Below are 20,739 nucleotides of genomic sequence, written 5' to 3'. Positions count from 1 at the left end.
AATAAAAATGCCATTTATATTTCTTGTGAATCACTGAACATCTGGCTAAATATAAGACAGCTGGATTCTTACAGCTTTTTCTGCATTCAATCTGTTGTGATGGATGTTTTGTTCCAACTGCTTGAAGAAAACCAGCCTCACATAAATATGTAGCTAAAAAGTAGAAATGCAAAAGGTGAGTGTTTGGCACAGCAGTTAATAATTCACCACCTGGGACATCCATATCCTGTATAGGAATGCTTGGTTCAAGTCCCAACTACACTTCTCTCAATCCGGCTTCCTGCCATCTCTCACCTTGGGAGACAGCAGGTGATGGTTCAAGGACTTGGGTCTCTGCCACCCAGGTATGACACCCAGATGAAGTTCTGAGCTCCCAGCTTTCTCCTAACCCAACCTCACTTGCCGCAGACATGCAGGAAATGGACATCTCTCTGTCTGCAGCCTTATCAAATAAGATGAAAATAAATAACTTTTGTTTCAGAAAAATGAAGGTATTTATTATAGATAATTGTAGATGTTCTTGGTATAGCAAGACTTAGAAAGTGATAGTTTCTTAAGTGTTAGTTGTAGATCAATAAACCATATGAACAAACTTTTCATATTCTGTTCCATTAAAATCTATTTTCCATTTTGAGCAGATATTTTATCTGAGCATGATTTTATGACATCGTGTGCTACTCATTTAGATAATACTGGTTCTCTGAGTTAGGTATATCTTCAGAATATTGACACAATTCATTATAAAATATCAAAAATACACTCATTAAATTACCATTAGTCTTTTTTTTCTTTTTTTTTATTTAGTAAATATAAATTTCCAAAGTACATTTTATGGATTACAATGGCTTTCCCCACCCATAATTTCCCTCCCACTCGCATCCCTCCCATCTCCTGCTCCCTCTCCCATTCCATTCACATCAAGATTCATTTTAAATTATCTTTATATACAGAAGATCAATTTAGTATATATTAAGTAAAGATTTCATCAGTTTGCACCCACACAGAAACACAAAGTGTAAAATACCGTTTCAGTACTAGTTATAGCATTACTTCACATTGGACAACACAGTAAGGACAGATCCCACATGAGAAGTAAGTACACAGTGACTCCTGTTGTTGACTTAACAATTTGACACTCTTGTTTATGGTGTCAGTAATCTCCCTAGGCTCTAGTCATGAGTTGCCAAGGCTATGGAAGCCTTTTGAGTTCACCAACTTCGATCTTATTCCAATAGGGTCATAGTCAAAGTGGAAGTTCTCTCCTCCCTTCAGAGAAAGGTACCTCCTTCTTTGATGGCCCCGTTCTTTCCACTGGGATCTCACTCTCACAGATCTTTCATTTAGGTTTTTGTTTGTTTGTTTGTTTTTTGCCAGAGTGTCTTGGCTTTCCATGCCTGAAATACTCTCATGGGCTCTTCAGCCATAGCAAAATGCCTTAAGGGCTGATTCTGAGGCCAGAGTGCTATTTAGGACATCTGCCATTCTATGAGTCTGCTGTGTATCCCGCTTCCCATGATGGATTGTTCTCTCCCTTTTTGATTCTATCAGTTAGTATTAGCAGACACTAGTCTTGTTTGTGTGATCCCTTTGACTCTTAGACCTATCAGTGTGATCAATTGTGAACTGAAATTGATCACTTGGACTAGTGAGATGGCATTGGTACATGCCACCTTGATGGGATTGTATTGGAATCCCCTAGCACGTTTCTAACACCACCATTTGGGGCAAGTTCAATTGAGCATGTCCCAAATTGTACATCTCCTCCCTCTGTTATTCCCACTGTTGTAGTTAACAGGGATCACTTTTCAGTTAAATTTAAACACCTAAGAATAATTGTGTCTTAATTACAGAGTTCAACCAATAGTACTAGAACAAAACAAATTAAAAATACTAAAATGGATAAAGTATTACATTGTACATCAACCGTCAGGACAAGAGCTGATCAAGTCACTGTTTCTTATAGTGTCAATTTCACTTCAACAGGTTTCCCTTTGGTGCTCAGTTAGTTGTCGCTGATCAGGAGAACATATGATATTTGTCCCTTTGGGACTGGCTTAATTCACTCAGCATAATATTTTCCAGATTCCTCCATCTTGTTGCAAATTACCAGGTTTCATTGTTTTTGACTGCTGTATAGTATTCTATAGAGTACATGTCCCATAATTTCTTTATTCAGTCTACTGTTGATGGGCATTTAGGTTGGTTCCAGGTCTTAGCTATTGAGCAGCAATAAACATTAATGTGCAGACAGCTTTTTTGTTTCCCAATTTAATTTCCTTTGGGTAAATTCCAAGGAGTGGGATGGCTGTGTTGTATGGTAGGGTTATATTCAGGTTTCTGAGGAATCTCCAGACTGACTTCCATAGTGGCTTAACCAGTTTGCATTCCCACCAACAATGGGTTAGTGTCCCTTTTTCCCCACATCCTCGCCAGCATCTATTGTTGGTCTATTTCTGAATGTGAGCCATTCTAACCGGGGTGAGGTGAAACCTCATTGTGGTTTTGATTTGCATTTCCCTGATTGCTAGTGATCTTGAACATTTTTTCATGTGTCTGTTGGCCATTTGGATTTCCTCTTTTGAAAAATGTCTCTTGAGGTCCTTGGCCCATCTCTTAAGTGGGTTGTTTGTTTTGATCATGTGGAGTTTCTTGATTTCTTTGTAGATTCTGGTTATCAACCCTTTATCTGTTGCGTAGTTTGCAAATATTTTTTCCCATTCTGTTGGTTGCCTTTTCACTCTTCTGACTGCTTCTTTTGCAGTACAGAAACTTCTCAATTTGATGCAATCCCAATAGTTAATTTTGACTTTGACTGCCTGCACCTCCAGGGTCTTTTCTAGGAAGTCTTTGCCGGTACCTATATCTTGCAGGATTTTTCCAATGCTCTCTAATAATTTGATGGTGTCAGGTCATAGATTTAAGTCTTTAATCCATGTTGAGTGAATTTTTGTGTAAGGTGAAAGGTAGGAGTCTTGCTTCATGATTCTGCATGTGGAAATCCAATTTTCCCAGCACCATTTATTGAATAGACTGTCCTTACTCCAGGGATTGGTTTTAGATCCTTGATCAAATATAAGTTGGCTATAGATGTTTGGATTGATTTCTGGTGTTTCTATTCTGTTCCATTGGTCTTTCCATCTGTTTCTGTACCAGTACCATGCTGTTTTGATTACAACTGATGTTTCTCTCTTGCACATTCTAGAATCTTTTCTTTATGTTTCACTGGTGAGTTTGATTACAACATGTCGTGGTGAGGATCTCTTTTGGTCATGTTTACTAGGGGTTCTATGAGCTTCCTGTACTAGGATATCTCTGTCCTTTTCCAAACCCAGGAATTTCTCTGCAAGTATCTCACTAAAAAGGCCTTCTAATCCTTTCTTTCCATGCCTTCAGGAACTCCTAGAACCCGAATGTTGGGTTTTTTAATAGTATCCTGTAGATTCCCAACAATATTTTTTAGATTTCTAATTTCCTCTTCTTTTCTTTGGTTTGACTGTATACTTTCCTGTTCTCTGTATTCTAAGTCCGATATTCTCTCTTCAGTTTCACTGACTCTGTTTTTAAGGCTCTCTAATGTGTTTGTCATTTGATCTATTGAGTTCTTTATTTCATTTTGATTTCTCTTCACTATTACACTTTCCTGTTCTACTAGTTTCTGTGTTTCATTTTGATTCCTCCTTAAGATTTCATTTTCTCGAGGGAGATTTTCTATCCCGTCCAGTAAGGAATTCCATACCTCAAGCATTTGTTTTTGAAAACTTCTAATTGTTCTTATCATAAATTTTTTGAAATCCTTATCTTGCATTTCTTCCATCTCATCATTTTCATAATCTTGGCTTGGAGTGTCTTGTTCATTTGGGATGTCATAATGTCTTCCTTGTTCTTGTTTCCTCAGTTTTTGCATTTGTTGCTTGGCATTGTGGAGATATCTTTGGATTCTTCTTCCCTTGCTGTGGTGTTTTTTCTTGTTATACTATGACTGTATTAAGTGGACTGTCTGCTTTTGATAGAGCCTTAGAGGCTTGAGATGGATGTTGCCTGAGAGCTCTGTTTGGTTCCTCAGGGTTAAGGGTGTGCCAAAGTGACACTCCCAGATTAGGCATGGTAAATCTCTCTTACTTTTTTTTTTTTTTTTGATTCAAAAGGGAATTAATTCTGCACAGCTGAACAGAATTGGAGGTAGTTAGCAGGCAAATGATATACCCACAGGAGCCAGAGATCAGAAGCTCTTTCCCAAGGACCACACAGGGAATCTGTGCTGCACTCAGTGTGGGCTCAAATTCTCCTGCAGTCTCCCACTGGGTTGCCAAGGTTACCGAATTGTAGCATCTCTGGAGAGTACTCACGTGAATTCTGTGAGTTCTCTCCCCCACCGTCTCTTTTTTCACAGTCTCAGTTCATTAGCACCACACATTCACTAGGTCCTAATCTCCTGTTATTTCACACACACTCCCCACCCCAGAGTCAGGTTTTTCTGCTAGGCTCAGGGCCAGTGCAGACCTGAGGTCACCCTGCTTATGACGTATGTCCAAAATGGTGCCTGCTCTTTGTCTTGCTTGCCTTTGAGAGGTGAGCAGAGAGAGAGAAACTTGTGTTCGTATCGGTCACTTTTTTTTTCCTCTCTCTTCTAGTTAGCCTGGTAAACTTTCCAACACCGGGTTTCAAGCCTTGTTCCCTCTAGTCTCCTCTTTCCGCTTGCCCATCGGTGTCTCGGGCTATTGAGGTTCGGTTCACCTTGCGTTCTAGTGCTGGTGTGTTGATTCTGCCGCTGGTGTCCCGAACTGCCTCTATCTGAGCCCTACACAGAATATCAACTAATTAAGTTACCAAGTAGCTCTGTCCTGCTGAAAATGTCAGCTCTGTGAAGCATAGGTTGGGTACCAGTCTGACAACCCCGACCATTCCTCATCCCAGTCTATCACTTTATCAAAGCATTTGCAGGGTTTTTTTTTTTTTTTAAGATATCATATGCCCTTATTAAAATGTTGACTTCACCCTGGGCTTGAGAAACTTCGTCTTAGATGGATGATGGTTCTTCTCAGGAAGTTCCAAATTATCTTAGGAGTTTTCTCTCCATGCCTATCCTCAGACACTCCTACAGTCCTGAGTAGACATTATTAGTGCTACCCAGAATCTTTCTCTTCTTAAGGTACCATCCTCCCATCTCCCCCCACAACCCTCACACTAAGCCTGCTCAGTTTTGAAAGGGGCTGACTCCTCTGCTTCCCTGAGCCAATGTTCCATCCACTGACCAAGTTGACATGGCTAAGGCTAGGCATGGGACCCAATCTAGGCCAATGCAAATTCAAGCCAGACATTTTTGGAGTCTTTGGACATGGAAGCTCTCCTTTATCACTGCTATGGTATACAGCCAGAGGTGCAGGCATCCATCCTGCCACTATGAAAGGAAGCCTGACCTGCAGAGGTGGAGGCAGCCAAGAAGCAGAGACTAAAGCTTGGTTTTAGCCTGACTTTGCCATGATGATACCAGCTTTACCTCTGGCCTTTTCAATTCTGTGAATCAACATAATCCATTATTTGCCTTACCTATTTTGAGTTGAACTTTTTGTCATTCTAAAAAAAAAAGGGAGTCCTCAGTGACATCTCTTCTTACCCCAAACTCCAGATACAAAACCATATAGAGAACAAAAGAACTCCATTTCCAAATCATCTTCAAGCTTTGTTAATATATCCAGAATTTCTTCATATTCCTATAGCATACTACAAATTTCTCAAATTTTGATACTTAACATTTTGTATTGATGTTATTTTTATTTATACCTGTTGTGAAAGATTTGAGACATTTAAAAGCAAGAGTCATATCCTAATCATCTTTCTATTTCTAGTATCTAACAAAGCATTGAGCATATAAGATGCCCAATAAATATTGGTCCAATTAAACTTCCAGAGTGGGGAAGAAGTGAACAGTGGTCTTCCGTCTACAGAGACTTTCAGCCCAGCATCATGGTCATTTGCAGAATCTACATAGTGGAGATTTTCAACCCTGCTCTTATGCCCATTTTCCCCCGAATCTTTTCCACTCATCTGTTCCATGTAACAAGAGGGATGACCTCTCAGGTTTCCATGTTGTCTGGCTTCTTGCAAGGTTCCATCATTAAAGACAAGTGATAGTCCAAGAATAAATGAAGGGGAAACCTATAATATTTCTACCCTTCACCTCTGTCTCAAGCAGACTTTCATGTCATAGCTGTGTTTCTCCAAAAAATAACCAGATTCTGCCAGTCAACATACTTTAGTTTCAACTTTAGCTGTGTGACTATGGTTCCTGGGCTCCAGGGGCACTGCTTCCTTCTAAGGACGGTGAGAGCTTCCTGGTCAGCTATTCTCTTGGATGCTTCAATGTCTTGGGTTTGATTTTTCAGCATCATCCATCACTTGTACCCATTTTGAAGGGTACTTCAAAAAGTTCATGAAAAATTGAATTTTAAAATAGATTTATTTTAGCATAGAAAAAAATGAATTATGTGCATAGGTTTTTTTCATATTACATATATCCAGGAAATTCTTGAAGACTCCTTATGTACTTAATTGCAAGAATTTACATCCTCTGCATGAAATATTGAGTGGTTTGTGCCCTCCTATTTGAACCTGACTGATGCCCTGCAGTATTTTTTAAAACATGAATGGTATTTAATGATTCAATTGTGCCTGGGGCCTTCAGAGAGACTCCCTATAACTCAAATACAATCTACTACCAGCTGAATATAGGTGTCTGGAATTGCCAGTTCATAAAGGCAGTTATTTCTGAAGTTCTTATTAAATACAAAACTTTTATGCAGCATTTTTCTCTAAGTCAGACCTTCCATAAAGAACTTAAGGCTGAGGGGCCAGCGCTGTGGCACAGCGGGTTAAAGCCCTGACCTGAAGCACCAGCATCCCATATGGATGCCGGTTCTAGTCCTGGCTGCTCCACTTCCAATACAGCTCTCTGATATGGCTTGGGATAGCAGTAAAAGATGTCCCAACTCCTTGGGACTCTGCACCCGCATGGGAGACCCAGAAGTTCCTGGCTCCTGGCTTTGGATCAGTGCAGCTCCAGCCGTTGCGGCCATCTGGGGAGTGAACCAGTAGATGGAAGACCTTTCTCTGTCTCTACCTCTCTCTGTAACTTTGTCTTTCAAATAAATAAAATAAATCTTTAAAAAAAAAAAAGAACTTAAGGCTGGGTTATGGTTCATATGATCTCATTGAAACACAGAGAATTTCTAAAACTTTCACTTTGTGAGCACAGCAAAAACAAACTGACCTCTCTCTGCCCAGAGGAGCTTGTACTGGAAACAAACTCAATTGAAACAAGGAAGTGTAATGTATCCACTTTCTTCCACTGAGTGACTTATCTTGGTGGGAGTGGTGAAGCCAGGAAATGTTAACGGTCTTTAAGCAGGAAGATTTCTCTGAGTCTGTGACAGGGATGAGGAAACCCTGATGTTAGAATTCCACTCCAGGAAGTCACTTCAAAGAAATCTCCAGTTATTTCAGCTCAACAAAGGACATCTTTTCTTTAGCAACATTGAGTGTTTGCTAAACAGCAGTCATGATACAAGGTATTAGGGTACAGACAAGTAAGAAGTAAAAATCATGAAGTGTTTCAAGATCATCTTGGTTATCCGAACACGAAGATCATTGATTGCCTTGCATCACATTAGCATTCCTTGTGTCACAGTCTTTTTGCTTCCACCCAAACCTGTCACTGAAGATCAGTTATGCTGAAGTATAAAGACTAGTGGTAATATTAAAAATATTCCTCAGGGTGAGTTTTCATTTCATGGGGCATCGAAACATAACAGATTTAGAGTTCTTCAGTAAACAAGAGTTAAGTGGAGGCAGTTATCCAAGAGGTAGGATGCCTTCCCAGCCTCTGAAATGTGACCATATTCTTTGGCCTACATTTTCTGCAGCTTTACTCACTAGAAGTAAAGCTAGCTTTATTCACTGGAAGCCTTTTACAAATATTCCATGCCATTCCCACTTATGATGAAATGTGTCTAAGTAAAGCAGTCAATTTGTGTTAAGAATAAAAGACTTCCCTATGAACAGTCCAGCAAATATTACAAAATGTAATCCTACTCTTATTCTTCCTTTTCCTCTCATTCCCTTTTATTCCTGAATAATTCAGCATAAAAGCAAATGAACACCATGTGGTGATGGGGGTGGCAAGACAAGGCACCCCAGTGCAGGATGTCAGACACCACACTGAGTGAGAGGGGCATCCATGCAGTGTGGACTGAGAGGCGTGTACATGAGTGTACATTCTCAACCTCTGTCCATAGACAGCGTCTTGGAGCAGCAACACTCTAATAGTAATGAGTTTACTTAGTACTTGCAATACAAGTTTACCTAGTTCTTGCAATACAATTTTCCCATAGAAAATTAGGCTTCCCATAGAAATGGCTGATTCCAGGGCTGGGGAAGTAAATGTGCAAGATGAGCCAGAAACATTCTATAGCTGTCAGAAAGCTAGGAAGTGGGGATTTGGAAGAAGGACACTGAAGCCAGCTTGAAGGTGCTCCTGCTGGCCTAATCAAGAAAAATTTGAGCAGCAGAGTAAACAACTATAAAGATAATAACAGATTGTAGCCCACTAAGTACAACAGGAATCTAAATCCATGCTGGAAACAAATGAGTAAATTGGAGGTTTAATGAAGAACAGGATATGCACATGATCTGAAAAGAGTGCCTAACACAAACATTTGCTAATTACAAATGATAGAGTCATGAAAAATGTAGTAACCTGGGATGGGAGGTTGGCACAGAGGTTAAGACACAAATTGGGATTCTTGCATCCCCTATTGGAGTGACTAGGTTCCAGTCCCTGTTCTGTTCCTGATCTAGCTTCCTGATAACACACACCCTGGGAGATAGCAGGTGATGACTCAAGTACCTAGGAACCTGACACCCATGTGGGAAACTCACATTGAGCTCCAGCCTCAAGGATCAGACCCAGCCTCAATCATTGCAAGCATCTGAGGAGTGAACACATGGATCTCTCTTTCTCTTTCCCTCCCTCCCTCTTTCTCTCTTTCAAATAAAATATGAATACATTTTAAAATGCAAATATATATCTGATAGTATATAAAGAAAGTCAAATAAAATGCAGATCCCTAGCAGGTAAGTGAAGAGAATGTATATACTCCTTAATAGGACAAACCAAAATCGGGTGCCCAATAGGGTGCTATCAGAAGAACACAGCGAGGCCGGCACTGTGGCACAGCAGGTTAATGCCCTGGCCTGAAGCACCAGCATCCCATATGAGTGCCAGTTTGAGACCCGCTGCTCCACTTCCAATCCAGCTCTCTGCTATGGCCTGGGAAAGGAGTAGAATATCAGCCAAGTACTTGGGCCCCTGCACCCACGTGGGAGACCTGGAAGAAGCTCCTGGCTTCTGGCTTCGGATCAGCGCAGTTCTGGCCGTTGTGGCCAATTGGGGAGTGAACCAGTGGATAGAAGACCTCTCTCTCTCTCTCTCTCTCTGCCTCTCCTCTCTTTGTGTAACTCTGAATTTCAAATAAACAAATACATCTTTAAAAAAAAAAAAAGAATGTAGCAAAACTATTGATATTCCTGCCACTGATATATTATCATAATCTGATCACCGGGAAACATCATAGAAACCCAAATCAAGGAGTACTCCACAAAATGACAGGCTTAAACTTTTCAAAAAGCATCAGCAAACTGAAAACTAAGGAAATATAGAGGAACAATGTCTGGCTAAAGGAAACATGACAACTAAATGACTGAGTTATTCTCAAGTGGATTCGGTGGGCAATAATAGAGCAATATTAATCTCATAGTTGTTTTCCTGGTATCATGGGCAGTTAAGACAATGTATGTGTGGTTGTCCCAGCTTTAGGATATATAATAAAGTGTAGAGTGATGGGGAATGGCAACAGAAAAACAATTCAGAAAAAAAAATACTTGACCTAATCACAGGGCACCTGGCTATTTAAAAGAAATGTTAGGCCGGCGCCACGGCTCACTAGGCTAATCCTCCGCCTTGCGGCGCCAGCACACCGGGTTCTAATCCTGGTTGGGGCGCCAGATTCTGTCCTGGTTGCCCCTCTTCCAGGCTAGCTCCCTGCTGTGGCCAGGGAGTGCAGTGGAGGATGGCCCAAGTCCTTGGGCCCTGCACCCCATGGGAGACCAGGATAAGTACCTGGCTCCTGCCATTGGATCAGCGCGGTGCACCAGCCACAGCACGCCGGCCGCGGCGGCCATTGGAGGGTGAACCAACAGCAAAAGGAAGACCTTTCTCTCTGTCTCTCTCTCTCACTGTCCACTCTGCCTGTCAAAAAAAAAAAAAAAAAAAAGAAATGTTAAGAGATCTAAAGGAAGACATAGATTCAAATACAGTAGAAATAGGGGACTGCAATACCCCCTTGCAGCAACGGGAGATCAACAAGACAGAAAATCAGCAAGGAAAGAACAAGAGTAAGTCGACACTAAAGATCAAATGTACCTAAAGGTATTTACAGATTTTCCATCCTATAGCCCCAGAATACACATTCTTCTCAGCAGTGCATGGAACTTTGTCTAGGACTGACCACATGCTAGGCCATAAAGCAACTCTCAGCAAATAAAAAAAAAATCAAAATTATACCATGCATCTCCTTGGACCACAATAGAATGAAACTAGAAATCAGCAACTCAGGATTCTCTCGAGCATATGCAAACACATGGAGACTCAAAAACATGCTCCTGGATGAACACTGGGTCATAGAAGAAATCAAAAGAGAAATCAAAAACTTTCTGGAAATAAATGAAGATGACAACATATAAAAACTTATGAGAGGGGCCGGCACTGTGGTGCAGTGAGTAGATGCCCTGGCCTGAGGTGCCAGCATAACATATGGGTGCCAGTTCGAGACCTGGCAGCTCCACTTCTTTTTTTTTTTTTTTTTTTTTTTTTTTTTTTTTTTTTTTGACAGGCAGAGTGGACAGTGAGAGAGAGAGACAGAGAGAAAGGTCTTCCTTTTGCTGTTGGTTCACCCTCCAATGGCCGCCGCGGCCGGCGCGCTGTGGCCGGCGCACCGCGCTGATCCGATGGCAGGAGCCAGGAGCCAGGTGCTTTTCCTGGTCTCCCATGGGGTGCAGGGCCCAAGCACCTGGGCCATCCTCCACTGCACTCCCTGGCCACAGCAGAGGGCTGGCCTGGAAGAGGGGCAACCGGGACAGAATCCGGCGCCCCGACCGGGACTAGAACCCGGTGTGCCGGTGCCGCTAGGCGGAGGATTAGCCTAGTGAGCCGCGGCGCCGGCCAAGCTCCACTTCTGATCCAGCTCTCTGCTATGACCTGGGAAAGCAGTGGAAGATGGCCCAAGCCCTTGGGCTGCTGCACATGCGTGGGAGACCCAGAAGAAGCTCCTGACTTCTGGCTTTGGAATTGCACAGCTCCGTCCATTGCAACCATTTGGGGAGTAGACCATCAGATGGAAGCCCTCTCTCTCTCTCTCTCTCTCTCTCTCTGTCTCTCCTCTCTCTGTGTAACCCCGACTTTCAAATAAATAAATAGATAAATCTTAAAAAAAAAAAAAACTTATGAGATACAGCAAAAGCAGTGTTAAGAGGAAATAGCAATAGGTGCCTACATCAAGAAATTGGAAAGACACCAAATAAATGAGCTGTCAATGCATCTTAAGGATCTAGAAAAACAACAGCAAACCAAACCCAAGAAGAGTAGGATAAAAGAAATAGTTAAAATTAGAAAAGAAATAAACAAAATTGAATGAAAAAATTATGAAAAATCAGCGAAAGGAAGAGCTGGTTTTTTGAGAAAATAAACAAAATTGACACACCATTGGCCCAACTAACCAAAAAAAGGAAAAAGAAGACACACATCAATAAAATTGGAGACTAAAAAGAAAATGTAACAATAGACACCACAGAAATAAAAAGAATTATCAGAAATTACTACAAAGAGTTATATGCCATCAAACTGGGAAATCTAGCAGAGATGGATAGATTCTTAGACACATAGAAACTACCTAAATTGAGCAATGAAGACATAGAAAACCTAAACAGACCCACAACCAAGACAGAAATTGAATCAGTAATAAAGGCCCTCCAAATAAAGAAATGTCCAGGACCAGATAGAGTCACTGCTGAATTCTACCAGACATTTATAAAAGAACTAACTCCAATTCTTCTCAAGTTATTCAAAACAATTAAAAGAGAGGGAAATCTCCCAAATCCTTTCTATGAAGCCAGCATTTCCTTATCCTAATCATGAGAAAGATGCAACAGAGAAAGAGAACTACAGACCAATTTTTCTAATGAACATAGATGCAAAAAGCCTCAACAAAATCCTGGCCAATCGAATCCAACAACACATCAAAAAGATCATTCAATGGGGCCGGCGCTGTGGTGTAGTGGGTAAAGCTGCTGCCTGCAGTGCCAGCATCCTATATGGATGCCAGTTCAAGTCCCGGCTGCTCCACTTCCAATTCAGCTCTCTGCTGTGGCCTGGGAAAGCAGTAGAAGATGGCCCAAGCCCTCAGCCCCTGCACCCATGTGGGAGACCCAGAAGAAGCTCCTGGATCCTGGATCCAAGCTTCAGATCCATGCAGCTCCAGCCTTTGCAGCCAACTGGGGAGTGAACCAGTGGATGGAAGACCTCTCTGTCTCTGCCTCAGCCTCTCCTTCTCTCTCTGTGTAACACTTATTTTCAAATAAATAAATAAATCTTAAAAAAAATCATTCACCTAGACCAAGTGAGATTTATCCCTGATATGCAGATATGATTCAACATTCACAAATCAATCAATGTGATACATCACATTAACAAACTACAGAAGAAAAACCATATGATTATCTCAATAGATGCAGAAAAAGCATTTGATAAAATACAATGCCCTTTCATGATGAAAACTCTAAGCAAATTGGGCATAGAAGGAACATTCCTCAACACAATCAAGGCAATTTATGACAAACCCATGGCCAACATCTTGTTGAATAAGGAAAAGTTGGAAGCATTCCCACTGAGATCTGGAAGTAAACAAGGATGCCCACTCTCATCATTGCATTCAATATAGTCCCGGAATTTTTAGCCCGAGCCATTAGGCAAGGAAAAAAAAAATAAAAGGGATACAATTTTGGAAGGAAGAAATCAAGCAATTTCTATTTGCAGATGACATGATTCTGTATATAGGGGATCCAAAAATCTCCACTAAGGGACTATTGGGACTCATAGAAGTGTTTAGTAAAATAACAGGATATAAAATCAACACACAAAAATCAACAGCCTTTGTATACAGATAATGCTAGGAATTTACCCAAGGGAAATGAAATCATCATATGAAAGAGTTATCTGTGGGGCTGGCACCGTGGCACACTAGGTTAATCCTCTGCCTGTCACACCAGCATCCCATATGGGCATTGGGTTCTAGTCGCAGTTGCTCCTCTTCCAGTCCAGCTCTCTGCTGTGGCCCAGGAAAACAGTGGAGGATGGCCCAAGTGCTTGGGCCCCTGCACCCGCGTGGGAGACTGGGAGGAAGCACGTGGATCCTGGCTTCAGATCAGTGTAGCTCTGGCCATTGTGGCCATTTGGGGAGTGAACTAACGGAAGGAAGACCTTTCTCTCTGTCTCTCTCTCTCTCTCTCTCACTGTCTGTAACTCTACCTGTCAAATAAATAAATAAATAAAACCTTTAAAAATGAAAAAAAGAGTTATCTGTAACCCCATGGTTAGTTCGGCTCAATTCACAATAGGTAAGAAATGGAATCAACTAAAATGCCCATCAGTTGAAAACTGGATAAAGAAATTATGGGATATGCACACTATGGAATACTACACAGCAGTAAAAAATAAAAATGAAATCATCATTTGCAACAAAATGGATAAATCTGGAAAGCATCATACTTACTGAAATAAGCCAGTCCCAAAGGGACAAATACCAAAGGGACAAATACTCCCTGATCTGTGAGAACTAATAGAGAACCTAAAAGACAATTTGTAGAAGTGAAATTAACACTTATGAAGCAATTACTTGAACAGCTCTTGTCTTGACTGATAAGGAACAGGGTTTTTTTTTTTAAATACTATTTGTTGAACACTTTACTTAACATAGAGTTAATCATATGTATATAAAGTCAATTGAAAATAGATCTTAGTTAAAAATAAGAGTAAGAATAGAGAGTGAGGAGGAATAGTGGTGGGAGTATGGGTGGGAGAGTGGGCTTGGTTGGAAGAATCACCATGTTCCTAAAGTTGTATTTGAGAAGTATACAAACTTTAACTGTAAAGCTGTGTAGTTCTGCACACATTCCTATGGACATACTTCTAAGAGCACAGTTTATAAACTTGCCATGGGATCCCAATTCCCCTTAAGCTGGGTGTTAAAAATACCATCTTATGTGTTAAAGTGATCATATGGATAGGATTAAGGGTTAAAGTAATCATATAAATAGGATTAAGTCTGGTAATAATAATAGAATTAAAAAAGAGTGACTGCTTAAAATAATTAAATTAAAAAATAATTAAAATTAATTAAAAAGAGTGACATAGGAATCAGTCCACACAGCAGACTCATAGAATGACAATCACTTTAAGTAGCACTCTGACCTCAGAATCAGCCCTTGAGGCATTCTGATCTGGCTGAAAAGGCCACAAGAGAATTTCAGGCATGGAAAGCCAAGACACTGTGACAAAAAATGTCCTACATGAAGGACCTCGGTGGGTGAGACCCCAGTGGAAAGAAACGGTCATCAAAGAAGGAGGTACATTTCTCTGAAGGGAGAAGAGAACTTCCACTTTGCTTATGGCATTGTCTAAGTACTGATGGAGTTTGTGGATTCAAAAGGCTTCCATAGCCTAGGCAGCTCATGTCAAGAGACTTGGGTGATCATTGATGTCATACATATGAGTGTTAATTGTTAAATTAACAATAGGAAGGGGCTGGCACTGTGGCGCAGTGGGTTAACACCCTGGCTTAAAGCACCAGCGTCCCATATGGGCGCCAGTTCTAGCCCCAGCTACTCCTTTTCTGATCCAGCTCTCTGCTATGGCCTGGTGAAGCAGTAGAAGATGGCCCAGGTCCTTGGGCCCCTGCACCCATGTGGGAAACCTGGAGGAAGTTCCTGGCTCCTGGCTTCGGATTGGTGTAGCTCCGGCCACTGCAACCAATTGGGGAGTGAACCATCAGATGGAAGACCTCTCTCTCTCTGCCTCTCCTCTCTCTGTGTAACTCTTTCAATAAATAGATCTTTAAAAAATTTATTTCTTCTGCCTGCGGTGCCAGCACCCTGGGTTCTAGTCCCGGTCAAGGTGCTGGATTCTGTCCCGGTTGCTCCTCTTCCAGTCCAGCTCTCTGCTGTGGCCCCGGAGCGCAGTGGAGGATAGCCCAAGTGCTTGGGCCCTGTGCCAGCGTGAGAGACCAAGAGAGGCACCTGGCTCCTGGCTTCGGATTAGTGCGGTGCACCGGCTGCAGCGCACTGGCCGCAGCCGCCACTTAGGGGTGAACCAATGGCAAAAGGAGGACCTTTCTCTCTGTCTCTCTCTCTACTGTCCACTCTGCCTGTCCAAAAAAAAAAATTTTAACAACATGAGTCACTGTACACTAACTTGCCATCCAGGACCTCTGATCTCAAAGAGTTGTATTACGAGAGATAACAATAAAACTTGTCCTCAAAACTTATTTAATGTTAGTGTATTAAGTGGAGGATATTCTTATGTTTCATAAGTTTTAGTTATGCCTAAGTGTCCAACTCCATTGCTTGTTTTCTTAGGTGCTTTCTTAACTAACGATAAAACTAGTTCTCAAGGACTTACTTTCTTTTAATGTATTAAGGATATCCTTGTATCCCATAAGTTATCGTTATGTCTGAGTGCTCGCAAAGAAAATGAATCATTCCTGGGTGTTTCTTTAAAGTTAATTAAGTTTCAGGGCCAACGCTGTGGCATAGCAGGTAAAGCCACCACCTGCATTGCCAGCATCCCATATGGGCACCATTCAAGACCCAGTTGCTCCACTTCCATTCCAGCTCTCTGCTATGGCCTGGGAAAGCCAGAAGAAGCTCCTGGCTCCTGGCTTCAGAACAGTGCAGTTCTGGCCATTGTGGCCAATTGGGGAATGAACCGGCAGATGAAAGACCTCTCTCTTTCTTCCCCTCCTTCTCTCTGTGTGTAACTCTGACTTTCAAGTAAAATAAAGAAAGAAAGAAAGAAAGAAGTGGAGGAGGAGGAGGAGGAGGAGGAGGAGGAGAAGTGAAATTAACTTCAAGATGCAATGACTTTGAACAACAAGTGTCTGGACTGTTGAGGAAGAGGTTTTTTGTTTCTTTTCGTGCAAATTGTTCAACTCTTTACTTAGTATAGAGTTTGTCTTCTGTATATAAAGTTAATTGAAAATGTATCTTAGTGAAGCATGGGACTGGGAATGGGAGAGGGGGGAGAAAGAAGGGTGGGAGTAGGGGTGGGAGGGCGGGTATGGTAGAAAGAATCACTATATTCCTAATGTTGTACTATGAAACGCATGGTTTGTATTCCTTTAATAAAAGGTTTCTTTGGGGGAAAAAAGGTTTGTACTGTTTACAATCTTTCTCTGAATTTGAAATTATTTCCTAAGTAACAAGTATAAACTAGTTCTTTATATAACATGAAAAAGATAAAGTTCGTCTCATTTTGTTTATTGTGTTTGAATCCAATATACATTGACATACAAAATATTTAACAGACATAAAACCAATAGATATTGTGGGAAACAAAAGAAATCTAAACCACCATTTATAACTCTTTAAATTTTTAAGCTTTTTAAGATTTATTTATTTATTTGGAAGGCAGAGTTACAGAGATGGACAGGCAGAGGGAGAGAGAGATCTTCCATCTGCTGGTTCACTCCCCAAATGGCTACAAAAGCCAGGGCTGAGACAGACCATAGACAGGAGCCAGGACTTTCGTCCCAGAGTCCCACATGGATTCAGGAGCCCAAGCACTTGGGCCATCATCTGCTGCTTTTCCAGGCACATTAACAGGGAGCTAGATGGAAAATGTAGCAGCCGGCACTCAAACCAGCAACCATATGGGATGCTGGCACTAAAGGCCACAGCTTAACTTGTTATGCCACAATGCTGGCCCCCATATCTGATTTTTCAAAAAGGGACAATATAATAATTTTATCATACATTCAGGCATCATACTTTTAAGAGATACATAAATTAAAAATCATGGAAATAAGCACCTTGCACAATTTTTTAGTCCACTGTGGTGCAATCTGTACCACAGAACCAATGCAATACTGCAGCAGAAACCGTTAGTTACAAAGTGGTAACTGTCACATATGCTAATAAAATCCTCATCCTACACACCCCTCCAGCTAGAATTACTTAAGTTCTCTGAGAAAAAAGGCTGCTTTCCCTCACTAGGATACTTTGCAAGGTATCTTCACAAACTAAATAAATGCCTTCTCATGCAACACTGGTATTTTTAAAACCATTAAAACTTCTGATTACAAAAGTTAGGTTTGTTAGTTACCTCTCTGAGATCAAATGCACTATATATGAATTAATACAATAATTAAAATATTATCTCTTCAAAAGTGTTTCTTCTTCAAATAATACATATTAAACCTCTTACAATAAGTACTAATAAGAAACACTCCTTATATTCAATACTTATTAAAGATAGCAATTATAAATTTTAAAATATTCAGTTAACTAAATATTTATTATGTATCAATCTTCAGCAATGTCTCAACATAGAAAGAGTGATGGGAAAATAACAATGACCAAAATATCAGCTTTAATCTTCATGAGTTCCTTACACAGCAATATACATTATTATTGCAGAATTTCATGGTACTCAATATTCTATCAAGAAAAATATTACAGAAACATGAATTGCTTTTTTAAGGTTTTTATTTAATGACTACAAATTTCATATGTACAACTTTTAGGGATGTAGTGTTTCTTCCCCCCATTCCACCCTCCCACCCCCACTCACATCCCACCTCCTACTCCCCCTCCCATTCCATTTTTCATTAAGATTCGTTTTTAATTCACTTTATATACAGAAGACCAACTCTATACTAAGTAGAGATTTCCATTGTTTGCACCCACACAAACACACAAAATATAAAGTACTGTTTGAATACAGGTTTTACCATTAATTCTCATAGTACACCTCACTAAGGACAGAGGTCCAACATGGGGATTAAGTGCACAATGACTCTTGTTGTTGACTTAACAATTAACAACTCTTATTTTTGACATCAGTGACCACCCGAGGCTCTTGACAAGAGCTGCCAAGGCTATGGCCTTTTGAGTCTACAAACTCCGTAGTTATTTAGACAGCGTCATATGCAAAGTGGAAGTTCTCTCCTCCCTTCAGAGAAAAGTACATCCTTCTTTGATAGCCCCTTCTTTCCAATGGGGTCTCACTCACAGAGATCCTTCATGTATGTTATTTTTTGCCGCAGAGAAAACATGAATTGTTAACACTGACATCCAAAGGAAGAAAAATATCTGAAACAAATCATCACAATCAAGGAAACACAGATGGATGATGTAAGTATTACACATGTTCCAGTCTCAAATGTGGTAATGAAGTTAATGCTTAGTGCTACTCCATTTGTATCAGAGAGGGCAAAAGGAAAACCAGCCTCATCCTCCTTCACTCAAAACAGAAAGACAAATAAAGAAAAGATAATAGATTAAAACTAACGTTGAGCACCCCATTACAAAACTGCTTAAGATATTGAGGGACATGTACAAAAGGAGAAAAGGGCTATGCCAAGGAAATGGATTGACGGATTTATGAACTGATGGTATTTTTTAAAAAGATACATTTTATTTTTTTGAAAGTCAGAGTGACAGAGAGAGGGAGAGACAGGAGAATGATTGTATTTTTATATGAGACTCAATTGAGTTTTTTCCACCAGTTGACAGAAAAATTTCCCACACAGGATTGCTCTGTTGCCAAAACACAGGACAAAAGTAGGCAATTCATTCTTTATGCCCGCAGGCAGGTCTGCCTGCACTAACACTGGCTAAGCTGTTAGTTTCAAATCGTGTTTATGCTATAAATTGGCAAGGACTGCATCCTGTCAATTATTAGCCAACTGACAATACAAAGTAAATATGATATATGACATAATTCATTATAGTGTAAATAATCATTTCTATCCTGAGGAATTCCTTATCAAAACTTCATGGATCAATGATTTGTGGAATAAACACAAGAAGTAACTATATCTCATCCCTCAGAACTCTCATATTACTCACTTTATAAAAGATACCATGCAATCAGAATCCGCAGCATAATCGTGGCAGAAGTTCACTTCAAAAGGAAATAATATCCTTTTTAATGTAGACTGACTTGTTTAGAAAAATATATCACAATTATTTCATTTGGAGAATGAGTATTTGCTTTTCACTTAACAGCACGGAGAGGTGTGACTATGTCAGCATCTAAGGTAAAAACCTGAACACATTCTGACGCTGGCAATGTAGGCCCCGTTTCCAGGCAGGTTGAAGCAGACGTATTTCATGAGTTTCAATATATGCCAAACAATGTTTACTGCTTGAATATCTGTAAATGCAAATCTAAGAAACATGATTTCAAGTAGTTTAATTAAAGAAATCTGGTTCTCTTTGTGGTGCTGAAGCTGATAGTAAAGTAACACCCAATAATTAGAATTCTAGGAACTGTTGGTAGGGATTTTTGTGTTTTGATTTGTTTTGTTTTGCTCAGGTGCTCTCCACAGTCTGGGTGGTCCGCTGGGGGCAACATTTAATGAAAGGAAGCTCTCACTTTGCGACCCTTCAGAGGCTGTGGTGGACGGTGATTGCTCAACAAAAAAGCTGCTGATTCACCCTCGGCTGAACACAGAAGACTGCGGAATTTGGCCAGCTATTGAGGAAAGAGAAGAGTTGGTTTCAGCGTAAAAAATCATACTTGCTCTGCGTAGAAAAATTAAGAAACACATGACCTTTCCTCTACCAGGCACTGAAAATAATGCAACGAAAATCTCTAGTATAGGTCACGGGTTCAAAATTTAGGCTATGGGTTCAAAAATTAAGTATACAGCATTTTCTATTTGAAGATCAGAGTAGGAAAGGGGAAACACTTAGAACATGGTTTTAAGAATACATATGTAGAGACCAGAGAATGTAAACACACACACACACACACACACACACACACACATTTTGGTAAAAAATTGAATACAATTGTATATGCTAGTTTGAAATCAGATTTTTTTTTCACTTAATATAATCTAGGCATCTTTGCATGTCCATCTAAATACAGACTTATGTCACTATTTTAATTGCTGGAAAGTTTTCTATTATGTTTTTTAAAATTTTAACAACTCCTTAGTGGTTTACTATTATTTGTTAAGATGGGTTTACAGTAGTAAAATAAAGATGGATAAAATACCTGAGTAATTCTATCTTCTCAAAAATATAATGCCAATTAATACAGTTGAGTTTTTGGTATTTTTTGTTGTTGTTGAAGACAAATTGTCATCAGGAATGAGAAATTCTATCTAAATGTTAGTGACCATCTAATCTCAGTCAGTCAAATTCAGAGGACACACCATTCAGGTTTCCATCATCATCACTGACCCAAGGTATAGAATATTTCTTGTACAGTACTAATCAGAACGGGGGGCAGAGAAGATAGAGATTATAATAAGACAACAGTGTGGAACCATGCATTTTGGAGATAGAACCATCTATCTATATGCAAGTAACTATGTTTCCACTAGTGATATTTTGAGATGTGGA

At 40.2% G+C, this 20,739-nt stretch overlaps 1 protein-coding gene across 4 annotated transcripts in view; it reads right to left on the bottom strand.

The window, feature by feature from the left end:
* Positions 1-17,999: 17,999 nt before the first annotated feature.
* Positions 18,000-20,739, bottom strand: part of LOC100348977 (carbonic anhydrase 13) — a 34,214-nt gene continuing 31,474 nt past the window's right edge. For 2 of the 4 annotated variants that reach the window (XM_002710668.6, XM_089335485.1), the window contains one exon: positions 18,000-19,861. In XM_002710668.6, the coding sequence (XP_002710714.4) occupies positions 19,742-19,861 (120 nt within the window). In that variant the 3' untranslated portion in view covers positions 18,000-19,741. The remainder of the gene's footprint in view (positions 19,862-20,739) is intronic. The other 2 variants (XM_070075836.2, XM_089335484.1) reach the window with 2 other exon arrangements.

The sequence above is a fragment of the Oryctolagus cuniculus genome, chromosome 6 (assembly GCF_051225735.1).
Source record: "Oryctolagus cuniculus isolate XC-2025 breed Fujian yellow rabbit chromosome 6, ASM5122573v1, whole genome shotgun sequence".
NCBI lineage: Eukaryota > Metazoa > Chordata > Mammalia > Lagomorpha > Leporidae > Oryctolagus > Oryctolagus cuniculus.
Note: the sequence above shows the minus strand (reverse complement) of the source record. Positions and strands in the feature narration are given on the sequence as shown.